The sequence below is a fragment of the Archocentrus centrarchus genome, chromosome 24 (genome assembly GCF_007364275.1).
Source record: "Archocentrus centrarchus isolate MPI-CPG fArcCen1 chromosome 24, fArcCen1, whole genome shotgun sequence".
In the NCBI taxonomy this organism is placed as follows: domain Eukaryota; kingdom Metazoa; phylum Chordata; class Actinopteri; order Cichliformes; family Cichlidae; genus Archocentrus; species Archocentrus centrarchus.
The window spans coordinates 27,593,876-27,617,935 of record NC_044369.1 but is presented as its reverse complement, the minus strand read 5'-3'; the positions used below and the strand labels follow the sequence as shown (position 1 = coordinate 27,617,935).

The 24,060-nt window shown below is 39.8% G+C and overlaps 1 protein-coding gene across 2 annotated transcripts in view; it reads right to left on the bottom strand.

Annotated features, from left to right (window-relative positions):
- cnih3 (cornichon family AMPA receptor auxiliary protein 3) overlaps positions 1-24,060 on the bottom strand; it is a 102,010-nt gene that overhangs the window by 4,785 nt on the left and 73,165 nt on the right. The window contains exons 4-7 of one of the 2 annotated variants that reach the window (XM_030721822.1): positions 17,498-17,610; positions 9,983-10,129; positions 9,307-9,362; positions 8,042-8,141 (exon numbers count right to left, since the gene is read on the bottom strand). In XM_030721822.1, the coding sequence (XP_030577682.1) occupies positions 9,335-9,362; positions 9,983-10,129; positions 17,498-17,610 (288 nt within the window). In that variant the 3' untranslated portion in view covers positions 8,042-8,141; positions 9,307-9,334. Of the gene's footprint in view, positions 1-8,041; positions 8,142-9,306; positions 9,363-9,982; positions 10,130-17,497; positions 17,611-24,060 lie in introns of those variants that run through there. The other variant, XM_030721821.1, reaches the window with a different exon arrangement.

The window sequence follows — 24,060 nt, the reverse complement described above, 5'->3', positions numbered from 1 at the left end:
TTGTTTTCATTGGTGTTTTCAATGTGTTTTTTTTTTTTTTTTTAAAAATATGGTAATATTCATCCAAAGCACAGTGAGACATCAGGTTTGTGTTTTAATTATTATTTGTACATCAGTTTGAGATCAACACAACACATATAGTGATAATTTGTAACACCTGTAAAAAGTTTCATATATATATACACAATACCAGTTTAGATGCATTGAGTTTGAATTGCACTGTATATATTTATGCTATGTAAGAATAACCTATGCTACATTTCTAGAGTTTATTGTCTTTCAACTACCAGCACCTAATATTTAAGAAGAATTTAATCATTTATATTAATAGTTAATTATTAATAACAATAATAATATTAATAATCATCATCATCACACAAGAGAGCTGTAACAGACAGGAATACAAGAATATACACATATTTATGTCAAACTGAAGAAATTGCCTGTCTGTAAATGGAGAGGATGCATGTTTAACCATAGACCTGTTGAGTGCTGTATTAACAGGAATACTCTCCAGTACATATCACAATTTCACATTTTTAGGTTTTTACCATAACCTAAAAATGTAAAAACAACTATCCTTCCTGGCATGTTTTTTAAATTATTTTCCAAAAGCCAGCAAAAAATTTGCCACTGAATGCAAAAAAAGCCAAAAAACCAAACAAACAAAAGCTAATGAGCATCATGTAATGCGATGAGGATGTGAAAAAGAAGCTGTCAAACACACATTTCCAGCAAAGTGGCAAAGTGATTTCACCAAAGCTTTTCTGTAAGTCAGCTATCAACAGTGATGCGCTTGTGACCCAGTGTAGAGCATATTCAGCACTATAGACTCATTTGACCACAAAGAGGAAGTGGTCTGTTGTGTTTACCTAGAAAAAAGAGACAATAATGAAGGATTAAATGAAATAACAACAGCACAAATCACAGATTGGGGATTTGACACTTGTCTCACTGAGCTGTGACTTGACAAGAACAGATCAGCACTTTGCTGACAGCAACTAACAACTTGAAACTTTTGTGTTAATCCCAAAGGTCTCTGCCAGCTCCTCACACCTCTGTTAATCTCTGCTGGTGAAAAGGAGGCAAGTTCACTATGTGGACTCATGAATATCCATGGACAGAGAGCAGAAAGTGTGATTCAGAGAGAAAGAGAGAGAGAGGAACAGACATCACATATGAAAGGCTTTGTTTACTTCCCTTTAATAACACCTGACTTCCTCTTATTAAAACCGCTGAGAATTGGCTTCATCATTAGTAGTTTGACGTGTCGCTCTTTAAATTACAGCTCCTGAACTTTCACAACCAAAGTAGATGTTAACAAAACATATTGCATGCTAAAATATGACTTTCTACCTGGTTAGCTGCTCACAGACAACAGGGGTTGCATAAGAATAGGGTTATAGTTATATGCCAAATATTTACATGTATTTACCACATGATGTTGATTTTGAAACCTTCAGCATTACAGAGATTAGATCATGCCATAGGTATTAAAGGTACTGCCCTGCAGTGGTTTGAATCATATTTATCTAATAGACTCCAATTTCTTCATGTAAATGGGGAGTCTTCTTTACACACTAATGTTAATTATGGAGATCCACAGGGATCTGTGCTAGGACCAATTCTGTTTACATCACACAGACTTCCCACAGGCAGTATTATTAGAAAGCATAGCATTCATTTCATTGCTATGCAGATGATACCCAGATTTATCTATGTATACATGAAGCCAGACGACACACCAATCAGTTAAACTACAGGAAAGTCTTAAGGACATAAAGACCTGGATGACCTCTAATTTCCTGCTTCAGATAATACTGAGGTTATTGTAATTGGCTCTAAAAAATGCAAAACATGATGTCTGACCAGATACTTACTCTGGATGACAAGTAGTTTGGCCTCCAGTAACACTGTGAGGAATCTTGGAGTAATCTTTGACCAGGATATGTCCTTCAATGCACACATTAACCAAACATACAGGACTGCTTTCTTGCATTTGTGCAATACTTTTAAGATTAGGCTTAAAACTTTCCTTTTTGATCAAGCTTATAGTTAGGGCTGGATCAGGTGACCCTGAACCCCTTAGTTACGCTGCAAATGATACACTGGGTGTTTCTTCTTTGCTCACCTTTTTTCACTCTCTCTGTATTTGTACCCCACTCTGCATTCAATCATTAGTTATTATTAATCTCTGGCTCTCTTCCACAGCACGTCTTTTGTCCTGTCGCTCTCCCCTCAGCTGCAGCTGATGTCTGCTGAGTCTGGTTCTTCTGGAAGTTTCTTCCTTTTAAAAGGGAGTTTTTCCTCCCCACTGTCACTAAGTGCTTGCTCATAGGGGGGCGTACTGATTGTTGGGCTTTCTCTGTATTATTGTGCAATCTTTACCTTACAACATAAAGCACCTTGAGGTGACTCTTGTTGAGATTTGTTGCTATATAAATAAATGTAATTAATGAATTAAATTGAATTGTAATCATAATCATTTGGAGAAAACATTAAGTGAATTAGTGCTGAACACTTGCCGTTTGCAAGACACCTTATTAGACAGGAACAATGTGTGTTAATAAGGTAATGTTCATTTATTCTAATTAGTCTAATTAGAGTGTGGAGCAGACTACCATATAATTCATGAGGTGAAATGCACACAGGAAAACTAACGCAGTTCCTTGACTATGGACAGTTTTATTATAATGGTGAAACTGATCTCACTTCCAGCTCATTATAAAAAGATGCTTGTGAAGGACCACTTTAATGCACTGGGTAAGCATAATTTTTCACAGGGCATGGTTAATGTTGTGAAGTAATGTATTTTAAACCAAACCACTGCCTTTTACTTAAAACTATCAGAGTAGTCTTTGGTACCCAATCCCAAACAGCAAATGAAAGTATTTGGTCCTCTTTAGAAAGCAATATTCTCCCTTAGGGTCTAATATTTCTGTGGCCAGTGCATCGAGGGATCAGTGCCAAAGAACACCTTGTGGGCATCTCTGCAACGCTGGCTGCATTTGACAGAATGGTACAGCGGCAATACGCTGGGATGAAAGCTTACACAGAGCAAACCGTAGACAGGAATCTATACTGCAATAACCAGAGACTATTCAGGCTGCAGCTTTCATAGGCACAAGATGACAGACAGATGACCCCACAGGCTGTTTTTGTAGCATCTTATTATGATTTTTCAGTTAGAAAGCTTCTATTGTTACTGAGCTATCATCAATTGTTTCAGCAAAAAACACACATTTTGTTGCTGTGATAAGTGTGACAGGGATGAGGGTGGAAGTCAGTTGATGTAGCTAAAGAGCTACCGAGTCAATATATGGAGAAAGTTGGGATTGATTAATGGCATCAACAAAATATCAACAACAACAGAGAACCTTTTTGTTTCACATTTCAAACCAATAATAATCATTGTTTCTTTGACCTATGACCTTTACATACCCACAACAGTATGTTTATTGCTGCAACTATGACAAGAAAAGGCCTCTAAGGTTTGTAAAGTACTTACTTAAACCATAAACCCTACCAAACCTTTGCTACAGCACGGTGACATCATACAGATGTGTTATTTATTTTCAACATTAATTTTCAACTGTAATGTGTAACTGTCATGTACACTCGTGTAGGGTAAGCGCAAACCAAAAAATGCTTATGCTTCCTTATTTGGCATGTTGGGTCGGGTCAAACAAAACTGGAACTTAGTCGTGTCCAGGGGCGTGGTGGCCATCGGGAGGTTCGGGAGTTTTCCCGAACGGCCGGTCATTTCCAGGCCGAACCGGCCTTTTATTTATTTATTTATTTTTTACCCAATTAAGCACAGCAGCGCTCGCGCGGCCACAAGTGCAGACAGTGATGGTCGGTTGCGAACGTTTCGGTGAAAGGAGGGGCTACAAGCACAACAGCCCAGCAGTGTTAATCCAGTCTTTAAGTCTGACGTCATTTCCAGGTCCAAATGCTCCTAAATAAACAGCAATGGCGTAACAAATGACTGTTCACTATTAAAGATGATTGTAACATACCTTATCAACTGCAGCTATTTCCGCTTCTCTTTCTCATCGGTAAAATGACAGCTGAGTGTGTTTTTTAAAATAAATATTAGTTTTCATCAACGGCCCTTTTTTCATGACGAAAACGAGATGATATCTAAATAAAAACTACCTAAAAGGATAAAAAGGATGACGAAATTAATTGACACTTTTGTCAGCGAATGAAAACAATGCTTGTCGGGAGGACTTACAATCAGAATTTATTTAATTTTGTGAAAAGCAGGGATAAATTAGGAAACCATCCAATCAGAACTGATTTAATTTTGTGACAGGGCAGGACAAAACATCCAATCAAACGCACAGTTGCGCAAATTTGCTCTAAACCCGAGAAGGCCAAACTAGCCTGTGATTGGTCGCTACTTCCGATAGAACTAAGTTATGTAAACAATGTCAGCAGGGAGAAAGAAGAGCCGATGTATGGACACATTTGTCCTTTGACGTTGTGACAAACAAAACGATGTGTAAACCATGTGGGGCGACTATCTCGGGTAAAAACCAGTCACCCAGATCTCCATGCAAAGGTAAGCATTTTAATGTCATGCAGGGTAAAGTGTTTTTCCCAGTTTAGCGTTTGTGTTTAGAGAAAATCTCCACACTGCGGTGGATTAGCCTTTCCTAATCTTAGTCCTGAACTGCTCTGTACCTTTCAGAGCGTCCTGCTGTAAAACGCTCGCATTATCTCAGTAAGGTGGTGTTAATGATCAGGTGTGTGGGAAGCAGAAAAAGCATTTACACCCTTTATATTTTAGTCGACTAAATCGACTATAGATTTAGTCGACTAAATTCTTACGATAATTCGTCGACTAAAACTAGACTAAAACTAAAACTATTCAAATGACTAAATTATGACTAAAACTAAATTACATTTTCGTCAAAAGACTATGACTAAAACTAAATCAAAATTTGCTGTCAAAATTAACACTGCAGCCCAGCCAGCACACCATTAGGAGAGCTGGGGGGGGGGGGGGGGGGGGGGGGTTAAAACCAGGGGGGGGGGGTCAGATAAAACCAAGCTCCTGGGCTGAATTTCAACCCCAGTCCGCCCCTGGTCGTGTCATTTCTCCACAGCATAACTGGAGGTCAAAATCAACTGAGAACATTTGATCAGTGTTACTTTTCAGCAGCCAATTCTAATGTATGTTTGCTAGCAAATAGGAAAGGCATCACAGCGGCAACATCAAATCAATTCTGGTCGACTGGCACTCACACTTCATTGAACATTGTGACATAAAAGAAAACCGTGAATGAACGTGTTTTTCTTCTGCTTCACTGAAATGGGATTCGTTTCTCCTGACCACATATATCAGCCCAGCAGCTAACCTAGTGAAAAATACAGTACGGAGTTTCTGCTCATCTCTAATGCCGCAGATAATGTAGTGTTACATCATCTGCAGTAAATTTTCAGTATATGTTCTCTGTATTAGTTGCTTATTTCATGTTCCATTAACTTAACATCTTTGAGCAAATGTTAACCTTGTGTGCGTGCTGTAATTACGTCCAGCGCAAAGGCTAAACAAGGTTAGACTTGAAGAATATGCAACATACAGGTAGCAGCAGCATGCCAAGGCCCAGTGTTTCAGAGCACAGGGGTAAACCCAAGCTGAGGAAAGACAGAAAACCTGTATTCATCTTGCAAGGAGGGAAAGTGTTTGTTACTGGAGTGCACCACAGCATTCCACTCAGCATCCCTGTGACAGAAATGACAGGAGGAGAGAGGGAAGAAAGAAGGTCAGGTGTTGGAGGGTAGAGGCCAAAGGTTACACTCCAAGGAGGGGGGGTGGGGGGGGTTCCATTCATCAGGCAGGACTTCATTATCATCCGGTGTCAGCAGGTAGTGTGGTTGAGGAAGGTGAGATAGCACAGAACTCACCTGGGACCGAGGCAAAAAACAAGCGAGGCAGGCATGAGGAAACTAGCAGGTGGGTTTTAATTTGAAAGGTATGCCAGCTTTATTACCATGCATTTTTATTGTTTTGTAATCATTAATTTGTAATGATGTACGTATGTCTCTAAAGAAAATATAAAGCCACAAATGAAGACATCTGAGAAATATCTACCTCCACTCAGTGCCCTTCAAGGCTCAGCATCTGTCCTCCTGCTGCGCCCAGATGGACAAAATCATGTGTTGCAGAGTAACTACAGCAGCTCATCTGCACAGGATAAGCACCACTGAGCAACCAGAAAGGATTTTGAAATATCCCTTCCCCAGGTGTGAAGGTGAATGCTCAGGTGGAGCTGTGTGCTCATTGGTGTGTGCACAGCATGTACAATTTCATTATATGCATACAATACACTGGGTTTTGTGTGTGTACAGTATGTGCTAGAATGATTGGTTGTGAAGGTGTGAAGGTCACAGATGCAGGCGAATGCATTTGGTTTGGGTTGCAGTGGATAAAGGAGGGTCAAGGAAATAAAAACAAGCTGCACAGATCAGGTTTCAGGCTGCTTCACTTCCAGTTCAACCACATCCATCAATTTCTTATGCAGACCATTAATATAGTTGCATAAAATCAGAGTTTTATACCATGAATTGGTTATTTTTTATCATTAAAACAAACCTATGAAAAAGCTGAAGTGTGATTTCTGCAGCAAGGACCATCATTTCTACAGGTCACAGTAACATTTTAATGATCAGCTTTATTGCTATAGTACCACAGGCAGTTCAACCAGCCACTGACTGCAAGTTAAATTTACTCTATATGGAAGTTTTTTACATGCAAAGATCAAAAAATGGAGGCCTTATTTCATAAAAATGAAATCTCATATTACCAGGGAAAATTGTAACATAAAGATAATATTTCTGATGTTCTCCAAACCAATTCAAATTAATTCCCTCTTTAGTTTAATATGAATTTTAATGATAAACAGGAAAGAATATTTTCCACTTTCTGTTTAAATTTGCCAAAATTTTAGAAAATGAAGTACAGCGAATTAATGATCACGTGTCCCTATTTGCTTTGTGCCATTTCAGAATATCAAAATTTGATAGAGCAAAAATACATACAAATCGGATCATTCTCAGGTATTATTTACAAATCAGACTTTGGGGTTGCAATTCGCTTCCCATCTGCCTTTTTTATATGGAATTTTCTCCTACATGGCATTCCCCAATGAGATCATAAAACAGCAGGTTATGTAATAAAAACTGAATACAGTGATTTACAAATCTCATGAACTCTGTTGAGCAGCTAGAATCACACAAGAATGGGACAACAGTCCTCTCTCCAGCAGCTGCTCTTGTGGCCCCGTCCCAACTTTATTTTGCTGCCATCAAATTCAAAATTACTTTGTTTTTCTGTTTTTTGTAATTGTATTTTCTCAGTTTAAAATGTGATATGTTTTCTGTGCTCTATTACAAATGAAATATGGATGCATGAGATTCGCAGATCATTGTATTTTGTTTTTATTTATCTTTATGTAGCATCCCAAGCTTTTTGGAATTGAGGCTGTAAATATGTAGTTTTTTTTCTGGTAATTTTGAGATTAGGAGATAAAGCCTTTCTTTAGCGGATGCTTATGTATGTATGTTGAAACCCTATTTAAAATAGATCTTTTTTTTTTTTTTTTTTAAAGCACTGCTTATGCAGTGTTACATGCCAGTGTTAAGGGCCTGACCCCTGAACAGGGGTTCTGAATGAATCAGTCTTATTCAAAATATAGTAACAGATTTTTTGCTCATATTCAGGCCAGCTGGCGTTAAAGCATTAGTGTTTTACCCAAATGCATCCTAAGAAAATGTTTGAATGAATAAGAAAAAAAAAAAGAAATTCTAGCTTTGAATAAAATAAGCCGCATCACACCACAGCCTGATTCAAACTATTTGAAATTGTCTTGCTTTGCTTTCAGCAGCACCTTCTCATACTGCGGTCTGTGGCAAGCAGACTGTTGTACTTCATTTGGAAAAGAGTGCAGAAATGAGGTCACTAATGAAGCCCAGCAGGTGATTAAGGTCACTACAGAAATCACACTTCAAAAAAACGGGCAAGGACGAGTTCTGTTGAATTTAGTGGGTTTGAAAGTGAGCGCACCATCGCCTTGTACTGTAGAATACCTCACTGCTGCTGCTGCTGCTGCTGCAGATCAGTCCAGTATGAGCTGGAGCAGGAGAGGATGGAGTGAGATGGAAAAGCAAGATGATTTAAGTTTAAGATGAACACTCACTTTATAACAACAGACACCCAAGGCCCCTCAAGATGAACACCAGCCAGAATGTGGTTATCACTCATCTTAAATCGTACCAACACTGACATCATCAATGATACCCTCCCAATTATGCTGTAAACGTGTGGCCCCAAATTGTAATATTACTCAGAAAAAAAAAAAAACCCGTTTTGGTCAAACCTACCACACAGGTGACCTCATCTACTGACTGATGTATGCTCTGGTATGAAAATGAATGGGATACGCATGAGCATAACACATTAGCTCTTTTTCTTTCACTTTTTTTTCTTTTTCATGCCAGGAGGGAGCACACTACAATCTAATTATCTCTGTAAAAACTTTTTTCATTTGTTATTTCTTGCTGGACATAACTGGGTTCATGCCATGTGTCCTGGATACAGGAAATTTAGGACAGGAAGCGATATTTAATATTTCACTCTAATTAAGACCGCATTGTCAAAATGCTGCACATGGCCTAAAAAAAAATCCAATTAATCGCATGCCTCTAGTGTACATTTAACCAGGAGTCGTGTTGAAGCTGTGTTTAAATAACTCAGAGCATTTGGAAAATTAAAGAATGATAAGTACCACCTCAAATCCTGGAATATGCTGTGTGATTGCAGTTATTCTCAAAAACAGATGTCAGGATTTTGGGCAAGATCAACACTCCCATGATGTTGCTTTTCTACCCGTGTGGTACTGCTGTGATAAACATTGCTATTAGCAAAGCATTTACACCCTTAAGCAGACAGATAAACAGCATTTTTCTACAAGGTTAGGGCCTTCCTGCAATGTTCAGATGCAGCAGTATCACACACATACAAGAGCAACTCCATGTTAAAGTTGCAATCCTTCTTGAGTTGTTATCAAAAACCCTCTTCTGAGCTCTTTAACTGGACTTCAGAAAGATTATGTTGTCTGGTTAAACTAATCAAATCCATATAACCACAACAGTCCTTCAGAGTCCATTAATGTATCAAGATTAAGAGAAGCTCAAACACTGGAGTGATCATATGGTTAAAATTTTCTTTTGAACAGTTCTACTCTTTCCTCAATGTACTGCCATAGAATGAAATATTAAAAAATATAAGGATTGTACCTTTAAGTGTTTCCACTGATAAGACCTATTAGAGGGATATTTCCAGGTTCCAAACACTGCAGCACCCACATGACACATGGAACAAGAATCCGGAGTTGTTAATAACAGCATCGTTAGACATGAACAAGAAAACTGATTTTAGCAGAAACATCAGGAAATAACAGACATGCAACAACGGACACGCGTATATACTGTATAATATAAATAATATCACTTATCTTGTTATGCGTATAAACAAAGAACATATTAACCAGTATGCAGAAGTTTTGCCCATCTGCTGCTCACAGCATTCTTGTGGTGCTTGTCAATGAAGTAAAGAATCAGATTCTCTTAACATCACATGCATTAGCAGCAGTAAGCATAACTAGCCTGACGTAGTAAACTGGCCTTCATATGAGTACGTGAAGTTGCATGTGATTGCCGGAGAAATGGTTACTTTATTCAGTGATTTGCACTCACATTGCTTCACCAGTTTGGGAAATCAAACCAGTTACATGACCTGGTGACAGTTTAGCCCGGGCTGGAATCAAACGCCTGACCAATCGATCCATTTCCCCTTCGGCTGCTTTCTTAAAAAAGTAGCTTCAGTTCAGTTTTACTGCTTATGTGTCTGTTGTAATCAGATTAATGTAATCTGTTTACAAATTTCTCCCCATACCACCGACCCTGTGCTCACCAGTAGAGATAGTAGAAGAAGGAGAGGACGAAGAAGGATAGCTTGCACCAGGCCTCCTTCAGGCAGAACTTGAGTGTGTCGCCATTCATCACGGACGCCGGGTCGTAGAGCAGCTCCTTAGTGTCCGTCGGGGAATGGAAGTACCTACCACAGAGGGCAAAGACCACACCGCGGGTAGTTGACCCGTTCCAGACCCCGCAGGAGGGGGTGGGATAGGTGGGAGATGATGGGTGGAAATGGGGAAGAAGACAGCGTGGAAAAAGATGGCATGATGAGTTTTGGGGGCATCATCATGCAGAAGACATGGGTGAAAGTGTAGTTGAACGTGTTGATGGAAACGGACCTTTTGATAAACCTGCCCCCCGCATACTGAGTGTTCACGGTTTAACAGCTGTTTCTAGGTATGAAAGGCCTGTCAAGCTTTGGATTTTAAACAAGAGCCAAAGTGTTAACCTTGTTTATCTGCCCTGTTAGCAGCAAGTGATGCACAGTATGCTAGCTTGCTTGACACTTTATCTGCTTTGCTAGCACTCAAAGGGAGGCGAGGTTTAGCAAACAGTTGACTACGGAAATATCCCAATAAATTTGTAGGGAAGGGCATTCAAGTTCCCAACAAGATAAACAAAATATGATTTCATATTTGAATAGATATTCAAATATAGTTTCACCCAGGTCTGTTATGTAGTTTTAAAAGGTATCAGGGCTGGGGTTTCCAAATCCAGTCAGCTTGGTAAGTAATAACAAATTCAACAGGTTTTTAATAAAACTTGAATATGAATTTTTAATAAAACATGTCCCCCTGTTTCAAATTACACCTGCTGACTGATTTGCAATTTAACGAGCAAATCCATCCCACCATCTACATGTCCCACTGCTGTGCTTTTAACTCAATCAATATTTGTGAACACTAACAACGCTCTTCCTTAAAGCTGTGTAAAATGAAGCTGTGCAGGATCACCAACACACAAAGCCCACTGTGTTTGGGGAACTGTAGGATGTTTCCTGGAGCTTTTCCATTCCAGCGAGATTTATGTCAGGAAGGCTGTTCAAATTATGACATAAAAAATCTGCCATACAGGAAATGAGACATGAAGAGGGAATTGCTGCCTGTTGCTTTGAGAGAGAGCTGTTAGTGGCACACATTGTTAATGGGGTAAAATTTGCCCTTAACATACCCCAGAGCTGCTATAAATGAACAGCATTCTGTAACATGGAGTACTGTGTAATAGACCAGTTGCAATAAGATAGTTTGGCTTCTGGTTATTTTTCAGTCTGCTGTTGTGTTTTGCAGGATTTTATGGGTAATAAAGTCCAACCAGGAAGCTGCCATCATTATGCAAGTGGTATCTCTGCTTAAAACCAAGGCTAACAGATGGATTATGTCCTTACTTTATGGGATTTCATGTGCATTGGTCATTTTCAACTGGGAAACACTTAGGTGTCAAAAATGAATTACATTGTAAATTTGTAGATTCACATGTCATGCATGTATGAAATATTCAACAATGCATTTGAAAATGAATCTGAGCATCACACAAGTGTTCCGTCATGAGTCACTGTATGGATCCCATGTACAGCATTTCCACAAATGATACATTACTGAGGATGAGGCAAACAAGGTTGGGTAATAATTAAGAATCTGCTGAATACATTTGCATATTAAAAATGTGAGTAATAATAAAACAATAAGTTGAAGACCCTTGAGTAAAGCTGACAGACAATACAAGCAGAAAATATTTGATACACTTTTTGCTTTGTCAGACAGAGATGCTTTTAGAATCTCACAGCATATAGTACTCTGTCATACACACACACACACACACACACACACACACACACACACACACACACACACACACACACACACACACACACACACACACACACACACACACACACACTCTCTTTGGGAAGGATTCAGCTGGCAGGTAAAGCATTTTAAGTAACAGCAGTGCTACAGCGGCCAGGCTTTCTCGGAATTCCTTCTACACCCCCACACTGATATTACTGCATACTAAACTATTTTATATTATCAAGGAAGTGTCCCTCATGAATGGACAGTTACATCACTGCTGGCTTTATGTAATTAAGGTTGCTCTACTGAGGCCTTAATGTTTCTTGTAGCATAATTTTTACATCTACCATTGAACTGTGCCATGCCTACGCACTATTTCAAATCACTTGGGAGAATTGTGACATTTGGGAAATTGCAAAGCTTATGTCTAAAGGTTTGGACAGGCATAAGAATTGATGAGTTTATTATGAATACATTTTGGGCATGATGACTGATTCAATACAGCCAATTCCATTCTGGCTGAAATTGTATTAAAGGCTGTCAGATAACATGTGTGAGCAAGTCTTCAGATTCAGTAGATCATAAGATTTATTTTAAACATGTCTGATTTTTTTTTCCCCACTCATCTGTAATCATGTAATGTACATCAGTGACACCAGCTTTACCTCAAGTTTGAAAATTATTTTTGCAAAGTTGACTCATCACCAATTACTTTATAATTACTTAATTCTCTACAGTCCTACAGGCCTCACAATCTAGGAGCCCAGCTAAAAACCTTATACCCTTTCATTTATTCATTTATATTTCTTAATACTAGTTTCTCCACTCCCCTTTATCCACATTTAAACAGCCAAGTTTCTGGGTTTGAAGTGGACTTTAGTGTCACTTCTGCTTCCCTATAATAAGTCCTGGCAGTCAGTTCTGCCTACTAGCTGTTGACTAAATTCTAAAACAAAATATAGGTCAACTGCTGAGACTTCCTTTTAGCCTTTTACATTTTGCTACTATTATAAAAATGTTATACACATAAATGTCCAAACATATGTCATTAAATTACTTTGATGTTAAAGAAAACTGAAGATTCTCAAGCACACTGAAAAGTTAATAAGCATAGTTTTCTAATATTTCTAGCATAATTCCAAAGATAATGTTTGTAGAGAAGCATTGTGTTATAATCCTTTCCCATTCAAAAAAAAATAAAATAATAATCATTAAGTCAAACTGACCTCCCTGGAGTTCTATGCTTGAAAGACTTTCAGGACAACTTTGAAATTCAGCAAGTCTGCTACCACAGCACTAGAATAAGATCTAATGACAAATTGTAAAACAGTAATAAATACCAAAATATAACTCGACATGAAAATTTTTGTTTCATTTAGGGAAAATAATGACCTTCATTTGCCTCAGGTTGTTACAGAAACTTGTTTAGGACTGGAAAATAGCTTACAATCCGCTGTCTTTGTGAGAATTATCCTTGCAGAGTTTTCAATCTGGCTTCTTAAGCTTTCCCAGCAACATCTGTAAACTCTGCAGAGTATTGATATGAGGAGCGTATGCATACACTCACTCCCACATGCACAGCCTGCTGTCATCTCTCCATCCCTCACTCTCCTCTGAATCACCTTGTCAATATTAGGTCTCTTACCCATCACTCACTCACTTTCTCTGTCCTACTTCCTGCCACTCCCTTCCTCATTTCTACCCTCCTTTCTCTCTATCTTCCTTTTCTTGTCTTCTCATCTTTCAGCTGACACATCTGTAGCTGGTGGGCATCTGCAATCTCTCCAGTTAATGAGATAGCAAGATGTTTTTTTTCTGCTTTCCTCTCCTCTTTATCTGTAACTTCAACCAGCTGAGCAAATGAGCTTAAAACCAGTCATACTGCCAGGAGTCCACATTTATCCCACCGGCCATCAGGGACGAAGAGGACAAGAAGAAGGAACAGCAAAAGAAATGTGAAGACTGTTGAGTGGTGACTTAATTTTTAGACCCTGTGTTTAGGAGACTTATGAGATTTTAACTTTCTGTTGTCAGTTTTGGTCTTTTAGTCTTCAACCATAGCTTATCTACAACTAATTTTAACTTTAAAGCTCACCAGCCTGGCCCATACTAACAACACCAACACTAAGCCTAATCTTAAATCACAAGGACTGTATTGTTATTGTCTTCAAGTTAGTTAGTTCACTTTCTTTCTTCTTTGTAACTTCACCAATGGTGAAACTCCCCTAGGGACTGGGAAAAGGGATAAAGGGACATCCATCCATCCATCCATCCATCCATCCATCCTCTGCTGTTTATCTGGATCTGGGTCATGGGGGCAGTAGTCTAAGCAGAGACACCCAGACCTTCCTCTCCCTGGCCTCCTCCAGCAGCTCTTCAGGGGGAATACCAAGGCGTTCCCAAGCTGACAGATGTAATCTCGCTGTAAACTCCTCCACCTGTGGCAGCCACTTGTACCTTACCCAGAGTGGGCACTCCATCCTTTTCCAACTGAGGGCCATAGTCTCTCACCTCATCCTCTCATCCCAGCTGCATCACACTTGGTGGCGAACTGCTTCAGTTTGAGTTCGAGGTCACTGCTCGATGAAGCCAACAAAACCCCACGACCTGCAAAGAGCAGATGAACCAGACTCCTTCTGCCCCTTGGCTGCACCTAGAAATTCTGTCCATTGGTGACAGAGGGCAGCCCTGGTGGAATCCAACATCCACATAGAATGACTCCAGCTTTTTACAGGCAATGCAGACTAAGTTCTGGCAGACCAGATAGCCTGCATCAACAAGCCTGGTAGCCCATACTCCCGAAGAACCTCTCACAGGACACCCCAGGGGATGTGGTTGAATGCCTTTTTTAAGTCCACAAAACACATGTACACTGGTTGAGCAAACTCTCATGCACCTTCAAATATCCCTGAGAAGATAAAGAGGTGGTCCAATGTTCCACAACCAGGACGAAAACTGTATTGTTCCTTGAGAATCCAAGGTTCAACAAATAGATGGACTCTCCTCTCCAGTACCCTGCCATAGACTTTCCTAGGGAGGCTGAGCAACATGAGCCCCCAAAAGTTGGAACACATTATCTGGTTCCCCTTCTTGAAGAGGAGAGCCACCACCCCAGTCTGGCAATCCAGAGCCACCTTCCCCTATGTCCTAATGTGGTGTGTCAGCCATGACAGCACCCCAACATCAAGGGACCTGTGCAACTCAGAACAAATCTCATCCACCCCAAGAGCTCTGCTACCAAGCAGTTGATTAACTGCATCAGTGACCTCACCCTCAGAGATGGATGAATGATCTCCTTTGTCTCCAGACTCTGCTTCCAGTACAGAAGGCATGTGAGTTTGAGGAAATCCCCAAAAAACGCCTTCCACTTCTACTTGTATGTCCTCAGCTGAAGTCAGCAGAGTCCTATTCACACTATGTATTGTACAGTGTGGACAGGGAGCCACATCCCCCCTCTTGAGTCATCTGACTTGTCATTCCACTTAGCTGTCAGTTGCCTCTGGGGTCCCACAAGCTAACCATGCTCGATGTGACTGCTTTTTCAGCTTGACAGTTCCCTTTCTCTCCAGTGTTCATCATGTACTTCGCAGACTACTGCCATGACAAGCGTCATGACAAGAGCGTCCTGGTGTCACATGCACTTATGAACATCCTTATCCTTATCCTCTTCTCTTCTTGCTCTCAGTGGAGATGGACACATTTTCCTTCTCTCCCTAACCCTTCGTTATGTACCCTGCTTTGCTGCTTTAGAGACTCTCTTCACACATCTTCCGAACTGGAAATTAAAATTATGGATCTGGTCAGCAGGCCTCTCAATGCTATTGATTGATCAAATTTTCACCATGAGGAGATTGGGAAAAGGACAACCCTCTTTCCTCTTGTCCGACTGACATACCTGGCTGGCTACGTTTTGGATTCTGTGGAGAGAGGAAGATGATGTGCTTGGCTGTACTGTCGATTGAGGATGTGGCATATATACTGGCTTAATGATACCATGATTTCTCCTGATTGGACTTTGGGATACCTGGCTTATCATGAAAATCGGGAAGTCTGGGCAGCCGTTTGGGTCTTGGTAAGGCTGTCTGTGAGGGGAGCAGACAGTACAAACTCAAACTCAGACTCAGTTGGAACCGAATCAGAAGGGCTTAGTTCTTGGAGGAGTGTCTCTTTCTGCGTGGCGAGGAAAGAACCAAGATGATTGGATGATTGGATTTTTTCGCCATTGACAGGTGCCAGCAAGTCTGTAAGGCTGTCAGCAAATTAATCAGTTATGACAGCCTGTACAAAAACAATTGTAGTATCTGAAATTTGGCTCCCAGGCCTTGGATAGCCACGTATCTCATTTTTCTCCTGGAAGTTATGTAAACAGATTCTCTACGCCCCTGCTTGTCCTGTCTTCTGACCTGTGTGAACTGATAATCCTAGACCAGGGCTCTTCAACTCCAGGCCTCGAGAGCCCCTGTCCTGCAGGTTTTAGATGTGTCTCTGCTTCAACACACCCGAGTCAAATATAGAAGTCATTAGCAGGACTCTGGAGAACTTAACTGCATACTGAGGAGGTAATTCAGCCATTTGATTCAGGTGTGTTGGATCAGGGACACATCTAAAAGCTGCAGGACAGGGGCTCTCGAGGCCTCGAGTTGAAGAGCCCTGCCCTAGACCAAGCTGCTGACGAACATTCCACCTCTTATCAGGAACTATTAGCTGAGGGGGGATTTTAGGTCAGCCCCACAGTAACTCAAACCCACTCGCCTCCGCTGGCCCCATTCCATCCCCCCAATTGGGATAAGTGAACTGGTTACTGGTTATTGGTTACCTTTATTTTCTCATATTCTAGAATGGAACCAAAGCTCTCTGAATATTTTCCATTTATGCTAATGGTGCAGAAAAGATCCAAGTTGATGAGAAAATGGGCCCTGGGTTTTGCCTCTCAGTTCACATAAAAGAAATGTCCTGCCTTGTTGGTGGAAGTCTTTGGAGTGTATCAGAGATATTATAAGGAGGAAATAGAAATCTATGGAAAAATTCTGAACACATGAGCCACTTATGCTGCACTGTTGCATATATACTATACAGTTGAGGTTCAAGGAAGTTTTACCTGTGTGGTCACAGGCATATTAACTCGCCATCATTCCTTTCTATAGTTAATGTAACAAAGAGGTAAATTTACTTTTCCTTTTTCTTGGATTACTGTATCCATAATATTATTTAATAGTTAGTTTATTATTGTTATTTATATTAGTTATAGGCCTCACCACATTCATTTAGATAGGAGATTTAAAATTGCCCAGATGCTTTGCAAAGACAGCTGAGTATATCCAGACAGAAAGGAACATTCTGGAACTAAATCAGGAATGTATAAAACTTCTTCTTAAGCAAAGGTTTAAAGAGGTTTAAAGGATTATGTAGCACTTTTATTCCATGTGGTACTGCCACTGTTGCAGATGCTCTATATACAAATCAATTATTTTGTTTAGATTCTTTAACATTTAAATTCAGTAAAATAAAGGATTGGTATGCTTTAGAAGGAAAAATCATTGTGTGTGTTGCTAACAGATTTACTGATAAACAAAACAAAATATCAGAGTCACGAGCCTCATCTTTTAATCCAGGAGTCTCTTGGTCAGAACAACCTTAGCCAATAAGATACCATCTGAAAAATGAGGGGAGAGAGTACACATTCACATGCATACACACAGGACGATGGATTAGATAGTTACCTCCACGTATTGTAGAAGAGCAGAGGAATGTTGAGGCCCACAGTCAGCCACTCCTGAGCACACAGGAACATGATGCAGAACAACACATGGATGGAGTACTCTGGCAGCACCAGCTACAGGACAGAGAGAAATAGCAAAGAGTTTGCTAACGTTAAAGAGCTTTTCTTGTTCCATGTCCTTATGGCACTACTTGGGATCATTCTTACCAAAATCAGATATTGGTCGAGTGGCATTTACTTTAAAGCTAGCACTGTGTGAATGTGCCAGAACTATATTTGACTGAACACAGTGGCAGTTGGCCAGCAGATGCCACATTATCATTTTAATGTCCAGTGAGGTAGGAAAACACCTTAAGCATCAACATCATCATAAGCATTTAAATCCTTAACCGTGGATATATTTACTCACTAAAAATCTGCATATAATGCATTCAAATGGCCAAATGCCCCCATTCAGATTATGGAGAGCTGAGCATCATAATGGGCATTTAATACTGATGGCAGGGCTTCATTGTTATCATAATAACTAGAGGGCCTTTCCAGGACACCAGGAAGCAAGACAACCACTGTTAGCGCTGTAAGGGCGAGAATGTGTGCGAGTTCTCATTGGCAAATACACTCACCGTCAAGTTAAGATGGCTTTGCATACAGTAATAAATCTTGACTTTTATTATTCAAAATAACAAATTAAAATTAAAAATTAAAGTAAAAAATTTAAATTAAAGTACTTGTATATGTGTTTTTAGCTCAAACTAAACACACATATACAGTACCAGTCAAAAGTTTGGACACACTCAACGTGACTGTGTCCAAACTTTTGACTGGTACTGTATTTCAGCGCCAAAAGAGTTGGCACACAACCGCTGTAGCCTGGCTCGCTATCCTCCACGAGTCTTCATTCAATCATCCAGTGGCTAAAACTGCTTGTCATGCAAATCTCTGTGAATACCTGAATATCCAGTGTTTTTGTCCACTGAAATCTGCAGCAGCTTCTCACCACTTTAGTTAATGTAATTCACAAAGAAAGCCACTTCACTTCTCATGTATATTTAACAGCATACAGGGCGATGAATTATGGTGCCATTCAAAACCGCCTGGCCTTGAACACTGCTGTATACGCTGCCATAAAGAGGCAGCGTTCAGGATGCATTATTCAGATGGCTACATGTTCCCTAATAAAAGAAAAACACATTTCCGTTGAATAGCTCTTTAAGCGCAGGAGACCAGAAAACTGCTGCTGAGACAAAACCTAAATATATCCATTTGATTTCACACATTCAGCAGGGATGCTCCACACAATTTACAACGCACATGCCAATGCAGCATTCATGTAGTACATCGACAAGCACGCACGCACACACACACACACACACACACACACCCTGCTCTCCCCACAGGGATAAAAACTTATTAAAATACAAAGAGTGACACTGAGCTGAACAGCGGCCTTCTTGTTCAAGTCTTTAATTCATGTTGGGTGACAGCACAGATGATGGTATGAACATGATCCATCAATGCAGAAACCACGCAGCACTATTAAGCTTTAAACTTTTGTCATGTTCTGAACATTTTTTACTGTCAACGTCTAAAAGGATTTAAATGTGACCCCATTGGTTGTGTGGAGTGATATTAGTCTCAAATGGGTCACCAATGTGTATGATACGATCCACAGGTGTGAACTAACATTCACAAATGTGTATAATAAACTGTGTGTAGTTTTTGAATACTCATGAATGTGCACTCCAAGCCTCACACAAATATATACAATCTGAACACTTCACAAATCTGATCATTTTCACTTTCAAAAGTCTTCTTATGCATACAAATGTCTAAACATCTGGGCAAAAAGGAATTTGACCATGAGGGGAAATCTGCAGGCCTCATCAGCAGCGTGTTCCAATCACTGAGGATTTGTTTGGGATCAAATCAAAAAGGGCCTTTTTTTTTTTTTTTCTTGAAGAAGCTTGGCCACTTCATTCTTAACTTTCATTATTATCAGGCTGTCCTAAAAGCTCCCTGAAAAGCCTTCAGCTGATCCAAAATGCTGCAGCTAGAGTACTGACAGGGACTAGAAAGAGAGAGCAGATTTCTCCCATATTGGCTTCTCTTCATTGGCTCCCTGTTAAATCTAGAATAGAATTTAAAATCCTTCTCCTTACATACAAGGTCTTGAATAATCAGGCCCCATCTTACCTTATAGTCCCATATCACCCCAAACAGAGCACTTCACTCTCAGACTGCTGGCTTAAATGTGGTTCCTAGGATACTTAAGAGTAGAATGGGAGGCAGAGCCTTCAGCTTTCAGGCCCCTCTTCTGTGGAACCAGCTCCCAGTTTGGATTTGGGAGACAGACACCCTCTCTATTTTTAAGATTAAGCTTAAAACTGACCCTGAACCATCCCTTAGTTATGCTGCAATAGGCCTAGGCTGCTGAGGGGTTCCTACAATGGACTATTTCTTTTTCACTCTCTGTGTTTATAGACCAGTCTGCATTTAATCATTAGTTATTATTGATCTCTGGCTCTTTTTCACAGTGTATCTTTTGTCCTGTCTCTCTCCCCTCAGCCCCAACCGGTCGGGGCAGGTGACTGCCCCTCCCTGAGCCTGGTTTTGTTGGAGGTTTCTTCCTGTTAAAATGGAGTTTTTCCTTCTCACTGTTGCCAAGTCCTTGCTCATAGGGGGTCGCTTTGACTGCTCTATTATTGTAGGGTCTTTAACTTACAATATAAAAATGCCTTGAGGTGACTGCTTGTTGTGATTTGGTGCTACATAAATAGAATAGAATAGAATAGAATAGAATAGAATAAGTTAGCTATGTATCATGTATCTGGTATTGATAATACAGCTGTCTTGCTGGTAATAAAGCTGTCATACTGATAGTCAAGTATGAAATATATACTCACTGGCCGCTTATTAGGTACACTTCACCTGATTGCTAACGCAAAAATCTAATCAGCCAATGACATGACAGCAACTCATTTAGGTATGTAGAGATAGTCAAGACAACCTGCTGTAGTTCAAACTGAGCATCAAAATGGGGAACAAATGGGATTTAAGTGACTTTTAACATGTCATAGTTGTTGGTGCCACAGAGGCTGGTCTGAGTATTTCAGAAACTGCCAGGATTTTCCCACACAACCATCTCTAAAATTTACAGAGAGCGGTCCAAAAAAGAGAACATTTTTGGTAAGTAGTTGTGCTCTGAGCCAAAGTGCCTTGTTGATGCCAGAGGTCAGAGCTTTGAGCTGATAGGACAGCAACAATGCAGAAGAGCATCTCTGAACGCACAACACATTGACCGTTGATGCAGATGGTCTACAGCACCAGTTGTCACTCTTGTCAGCTAAAAACAGGAAAGTATTTGCAGAGATAACCAAAATCAGAAGACTGGAAAGCCTGGTCTGATGAGTGGTGTGATGGGGTGGGGGTGGGGGGGTATTTTCTTGGCACACTTTGGACCACATCCTCACATAACCCCAGTTCATCTTCTAATGGCTGCTTAATGTGACATGTCACAAAGCTCTTGAACATGACAATAAGTACACTGCACTCAAATGCCCATGACAATACAATGTAATAAAATATCACCGACTACGTTCCTTCATTTGACAAACAGTTGCCTTCGGATAGTGAAACATATTCTGTTCTGTCCACCACTAATCTGCTCATGGACAGATAGATGTGTAACTAAAATAATGAATCTTCCAGTTAGTCATGCTGGTTTTACTAAGTTTTTTCTTATGTTTGTTTTTTTTTTTCTTTTTTTTCCCTTACTTGAACACCCTGTTGGCTGTTAAAGTGGTGACATCACACCTTCCTATAAAAGGCTGCACAAGAATTGTTCCAGGTGACGTTAACCAGCATACATTTGGTTGACCTTCTAACTGATAAAAAACAACAAGGCACTGCAGCAGCTGTTTACTCTCTTCAAAATGGGCATTCAGACAAACACAATGGTTTGCACTCCAAATCAAAAGGTGTGAGCACAAACTATTCAGTCGAGCTCTGCTGCGCAGTCAGACATACTTGTGTGAACAGCTGTGCAGGAATTTGTCATCCTTCATCGATGTCTAACTGTTTCAACTAAAAAAAACTACATTTTCTATCATGTACTGTCACAGTGTACTGGTTTACACAGCTGCTTGGCAAGCATAAGGTTGCTGGTTCAGTTCCAACCAACTGAGCCAGTAACATTTAGCTGCTCCCTGTGACCAGGGAGCAGCTAAAAGTAGCTGCTGCTTCTTCTTCTTCTTCATTGTCACAATTACACTGGGCCTACTACTTAGATCATCATCACCACAACCATATATATGTTCAGATTTTTTGTTTATTTTTATAGCTCAGAAATGAAAGGCACAAAAAATGAACAAGAAATACAAAATTCTGCTAATTATTAAACCCCGTTATGCACTGCTGGCAACCCTGCTGTGACTCATTTGCATTCAGTGAACGTGTTCACAATACAGAAGATATGTTTGTATTTGAAAATCGGTATGTGTGTGTTCTACACCTATCCGTCGGGACACTTGTCACCATTTTTTTGGTCCCCACGCAACCGGACAGCTTTTCATAGAATTAGGATTAGAATTTGGTTTTGGTTCAAGTACAGAGGTGTGATGGTTAGCATTAGGGCCTGAGAATACATTATGCCAGTGGTTGTCTCCACAAGAATATAGGAGAAAAAAAAAGTGTGCTGAGCATATGCAATCAAACAGCATGCTAATGAGTATTAAGTGATATTTTTCTTTCAATATCAGATTATGTTGTAGATACTTTGACACTCTGTGTGTGTGTGTCTGCCTATATGTTGACTAAAAGACCCATCTGGGACTGCCCGGCAGGGACTGGAGATCTGTTTCTCTAGCTGTGGAGCCCAGGGGGCACCCTTCCACCCATCTGATCCATCCAGAAGCATCGAAATTTTACCACTCTGGACTTATCTTCACAGCACTGAAAAGCATGTTTATAGCCTGGATTTAGCCATAATAATCAAAGCTTTGCTTTTCATATCAACTGTAACTGAAAACTGCTGTATCTTTTTTTTTTTCTTTTAACAACCCATTTATCTAGATACTGGAGTTCATGGTGTAGACACTTTGTTTCACAGGTGTTCCTGCACAGGTAGCTGTGGCTGTTAGGGTTTAGGTATGCTGTCCCAGACATTTGTGCCTCAGTCTGTGAGAATGATATTCTAGTATTTTGTCACTGCGTTAGTTACAGTGTAGCACTATTTAGCAGGTGTTTGTGGAAAATTGCTAAAGTTAGCTGATAACTCCAACCACTCTTACTAATAAGGCTGCTTCTGGCTCCAAGCAAAAAAAAAAAAAAAAAAAAAAAAAAAAAAAAAAAATATATATATATATATACTGTATATAGTTCAAAACCAGTGGGTGGCTACATGATGTCATTGTAATCTGTTGTTTCTTCCTTTTTTTTTTTTTTTTTTTGCTCAAATATACTGTGTTGGATTGATTTAGTATGTCAAGAATTCATCATCCTTTGCAGCAGCATTCACATCATATTTATAGAAAGGTTAAAAACAGCTTTTTGGAGTTGCATCAGTCAGCACTCAGCTAAACCTCCTCCAGAATGTATAATTATAAACGGTGTGATTTTCTTTTCTCAAGGTTATCCTTAGCTCCAATGTCCCTCACATACTTCTATAAACAGAAACTGAGGATGCTCTAAACCTGAGATTAATCACATTTTTTTCCAGTATCAAAGTAACAGTTGTCTATGCATCTATGTCCATGCTGCGAACAGGTAATTTAGGATGCTTTTCCTGTAGGTGAATTTCAGTCAGTCTTATGACTGTGCTATGCTAAATTTAGTTTGCTGAACTGCGAGAACATGGCTGTTTAATGTGTGAATGGAACAACAGAATAAAAAAGAATGATTGGGACAAATTTGATTTATTTTTTATTTATATAGATTGAATTATGAATTTGGTATTGAGCGATTCAAGTTGTTTAATATTTTTACAGCAGAAATGACATTTTAAAATGATGTAATTCTACAGTATGCTAATTGATTTTAACACAAAGGCTGACGTAGGTACGACTGTAGAATAGAACCTGTTTATTCTGCCCCTTTTACAGCAGCCTGCAGCATGTCTTCATTCTGATTGGTTGGGAGATAACAGTGCAATCCCCACACTTGACACCATCATCTAAACATCTGTTTACCCCCATTTAAATAACTGTGTGGACACAATTTGCCACTCCAACCAAATGTAAACAATAACAGGCACATAGTTCAGCTCATTACAATGAAAGCCAGTCTGGATAAGGAAGAAGGAGTGTCGCCTCCTCTGAGTGCCAAGTAGCAGATGAAAAATTATTGCTTGTCAGAAAAGCTGACATCAGAGCGCCATTCTGTACTGTACGGTGACATGCAGTAAAGAATGGACTTTGTTTTGGTCGCTGGTTTATGTTTAAAAAGAAATAACTAATTTGTTGCACAGCAACAGTAACAGCGTTCAACACTGAGAATCTTTGTCTTCTGCTGCAATCATCAAAAGTAAGTAAGCTGATTTACAGTTCCAGGCTGCATATCACCTACTTC